The sequence below is a fragment of the Muntiacus reevesi genome, chromosome X (assembly GCF_963930625.1).
Source record: "Muntiacus reevesi chromosome X, mMunRee1.1, whole genome shotgun sequence".
Taxonomy (NCBI): Eukaryota; Metazoa; Chordata; class Mammalia; order Artiodactyla; family Cervidae; genus Muntiacus; species Muntiacus reevesi.
The window spans coordinates 97,237,360-97,241,010 of record NC_089271.1 but is presented as its reverse complement, the minus strand read 5'-3'; the positions used below and the strand labels follow the sequence as shown (position 1 = coordinate 97,241,010).

At 56.2% G+C, this 3,651-nt stretch overlaps 1 protein-coding gene across 1 annotated transcript; it reads right to left on the bottom strand.

The window, feature by feature from the left end:
- Nucleotides 1-1,078: 1,078 nt before the first annotated feature.
- LOC136154193 (melanoma-associated antigen 10-like) lies at nt 1,079-1,873 on the bottom strand. Its single transcript, XM_065916462.1, has one exon. It carries the CDS (start codon nt 1,871-1,873, stop codon nt 1,079-1,081), a length of 795 nt encoding a protein of 264 aa, XP_065772534.1.
- Nucleotides 1,874-3,651: the final 1,778 nt, after the last annotated feature.

Sequence of the window (3,651 nt, the reverse complement as noted above, 5' to 3'; positions counted from 1 at the left end):
ACATGCACATTTCTCCAGGATTCTGAGCAGATGGTGGGGCAGTGGTAGAAAACACCTCCTTTGTCCCTGTGGTTAACAGCAATGCAACAACTGTCAGGACCCCTTCCTTCCCAACCCAGAAAGAGATCTCTCTGTGTTTTACCCAAGATGCAAAAGGACACTTCACATCAATGATTCATTTCAGACTTTCCTGTCACGCCCAAGATACACTGTCGGCAGGTCTGAGGGATGCCATCATGCAGCCTCATCACAGTGACCTCCCACAGAAGGAACCCAGCTTCCCAAAGTCCCAGAACACCCTGGCTCAGACACTGACATTCCAGTGCTCCTCCTGGAGCCTCACCGCCCCGCCCCATGCTGCCTTGTTTAGTGGGACTAGGGGACTTCTCTCCACCTTCTTTGTGTGACTAGGGCTACTAGAGCATCGCTCTAGGTGTGGGGGTGTCCTGCTTCTCCTAGTGTCCCTACTGCAAACCCAGCCTTTCACGGAGCAGAGGCTCCGTAAAGGTCTTTGGAATACACGAGCCAGTGAGCAGGGGGCTCAATTAATTATCTGCTACTTCCTTAAATAACCCAGGCAAATCCAAATGCACAAGAGATAATTTAGTTTTTGAAAATGACACACAAGAAGGACAGAAGCATGAATTCTCTACAAGTATTTTTATCATCTAGTTCGTCCCCCATCAATGTTGCTGCTAAATAAGCTCACTTTTCCAAAACAGTTCTAATTCCAATTCCACTCCATTCTGTTCAGGACCACAAAACACAATGGAAGAGTTTCCAATATCTTTTACAAAACAGCAAAACTCTTGTTCATGAATTGGATAAGCACAAACGCTCTGTGATCAGCATCATTCATGAAGCTAAGACACTGAAGTTTATTTAGTCTTCTATGAAAACAAGCAAAGTTTGAAATTTTTCTAAGGAAAGCAGGTGAATCTCCAAGTCATCATAGAGAACAGGAACCCAAAGATGCAATAGACTGGTTTCCCAAAGTGCCCCAGGGCCTCACTTCTGAGAAGGCTGACCACTCCGTCTTCAATCACAGAGGGAAGGATCACCTGGATCCTGCTCTGGCTCAGGCAGCCTCATCCTCCTCCCTTGCAGCCTCTGCAGACAGGGGTGGGAAGGCCCTCGAAGCCCTTTCTTTGACCCTGAGCAGAAATGCCATGACTTCCTGCTTGCTGGTCTCCGCATAGGCCCGGGGACCCCACAGGAACTCATAGCGAGCAGGGTAGCTGTAAGGCACCTGCCAGTACTCCCGGTACCCCTGCTGCACCCACACGTGTGTCAGAAGTGTCCTGGGATCCCCAAAGACACAGTGCACACTCCCAACACACACACCCAATCTGCTGAGTGCTCCCCAGACCTTCTCCTCAGGGGCGCGGTCCCCATTCCTCATGATCAGGCTGAGGATCAGCACCAGGAGGCCGGCCTTGGGCATGCTCTGCCCACCGCTCAGCATCACATCACAGGTGAGGCCCAGGTTGGGGACCATGATGTAGATGTGCTCCCTGGGGTCCACCTCCTTCACCTCCACACCACAGACCAGCTCCAGGCACTGTGAGGCTTGGCTGAAGACCACCGGGAAGTGCTCCTGGTTATCCCTGAGGACCTTCTTCAGTATTTCCGCCTGGGAGGTCAGCTCCTTGGCTCGATACTTGAAGAGCAGGAACTTTATTAGGTTAGCTTTCATCTCCTTCAGAGCCTCCTGGGGCAAGGGCTCCCCAGTGGCTACGGAGGACACTGTGAGGGAGGAGGCTGAGGTGGATGCAGCCACCCCTGCCTCAGCCCCCAAGAGCTGCACATTCACTGGGCACTGGGCCTCGCCAGGGTCCGGAAAGCCTTCCTCGGGCTTGCTCAGCTCACTCATCTCGACCACGAGCACGATGCCTGGGATGAAACCACAGACAGGAGTGGGGCAGGGGAATAGATGGGGATCACGGGCCAGGCTAGGGGAGAGAGGGGCTGTGAATGGCCTCAGCTGAGATCCACACCCTGGGCGGTCTCACACAGGCCACTTACAGGTCTCCTTTTGTGGGGTGCTCTCAGACCTCACAGGGGCAAGCCTCCAGGGCAGCCAGTCCGCTGGCTACCTGAAAGAGGAAGGGAGGTGTCTCCCCATGGTGCAGTCAGCACAGTCTGGGATTTCCAGGGCTGACAAGGTGGGGGATTAAGCCCTTGTGGGGTCCCCTCTGTTCTGGGATGGGGAGCTCCTGGTGCACACTCTGGGCACCCTCCTCACCTTGACTCCTGGGACTGCCTGGACCACCTCTGCCCTCTGACCTCAGGACTGGAGCCTCAGTCCTCTGCCTTCCTCTCCCGGTTCCTGGCGCTCCTGTGAGAGAAAGGGAGGGGGCAGCTCTGCGGTATCCTGTGGCACAGCCCTGAGCCTTCCATGACAGTACGAGGGGTAGACTCTGTGAGGTCCCCCAAGTTGTGTGGTAGGAGGTCCCCTCAGGGCTCCCTTGTAGTGCTCACCTTTCCCCTGGCACGACCTGGTCCCTCCCCTCTGGGGACCTGCATGGAAATTCTGAACAAGGTCCGAGCCTGAACAGAAAGCGCTGAGGGGCTCCACATGCAGCCGAACCTACTCAGGGTTTCCTGTGGGTCCTAGGCTGGGGAGATGCTCAGTCCTCAACTCCTCCTCATGTCCGGCCTTGGCCTCCCAGCACTGGCCACAGGGGCGGGGGTCTCCTCAGTCCTCCCTCGGGTTTGGGGAGTCCAGCCTCTGCCGACCTGAAGTCTCCACCCTCCGCCAGAAAAACCTCACCTCCTAAGGTCCCTAAGCCAGAGGCCAAGAAACTGCTCACCCTGCTCTAGGGCCTCTAAGAGTCCACATAAGGGCCAGGATCCCTGCCTCCCTGTTGGGGTCTTTCTGCCTCCTTCCATCCTCGCATGCAGCCTGGACTCCAGGCAGAACCGGGGACTGTCCCGTCCGCCATTTTGAGACCGTGCCGCTTTCACGAGATCCCCAGTCTCTCTGAGAACAGCATGTGAGGAAGGCAGACAGGCAGTGTGCTCTTCTTACCCCAAGCTCTCCCAGGGCCGACTACAGGGGCGGGGATCTGTGGGGTTCCGTCGGTCCTCACGCAGGGTCGCCTCAGCCCTCCTTCAGGCACCTCACCTCGCCTCTGAGCAGGACCAGGGATTCTCTGCTCTCCCCAACTGAAGCTCCGCCCCTTATACCAGGGCCCGGTCTCTCCAAGACCCGGATGTCAGGAAGTCAAATCATGCCTGCTGCACTCATTCTACCCCCACAGTTGCCCTGGACTGACAACAGAAACGTGTTTCTCTGAGGTGTCCTGTGAGTGGGGTCCAGGGTCCTCTAGTTCTCCTCCTCAGGGTCCTCAACCTGACACCCCGCCAGACCTGAGAATTGGACCGCCTGAGGCCCCACCCCATATGCAAGGTACCCAGTCTGAGACTCGGATGTCAGGAAGTCAGCCCCCATACCAGGTCCCCAGTCTGAGATCCGGATGTGAGGAAGTGAGACCATGCACGTTGGGCTCATCCTACCCCACGGCCGCCAAGGACCAACAGCAGGTACAGGCTTCTCTGAGGTCTCTTTTGATTGAGGTCAGAGTCCCCTCAGTCCTCCCTCAGAGTCTCCAAATTGAAACTCCGCAGGAGCTGGGCTTCTTCCCTCTG

What these genes read in the sequence shown, in the direction of transcription:
- LOC136154193 (XM_065916462.1), bottom strand. Translation starts at nt 1,873, where the DNA reads ATGAGTGAGCTGAGCAAGCCCGAGGAAGGCTTTCCGGACCCTGGCGAG.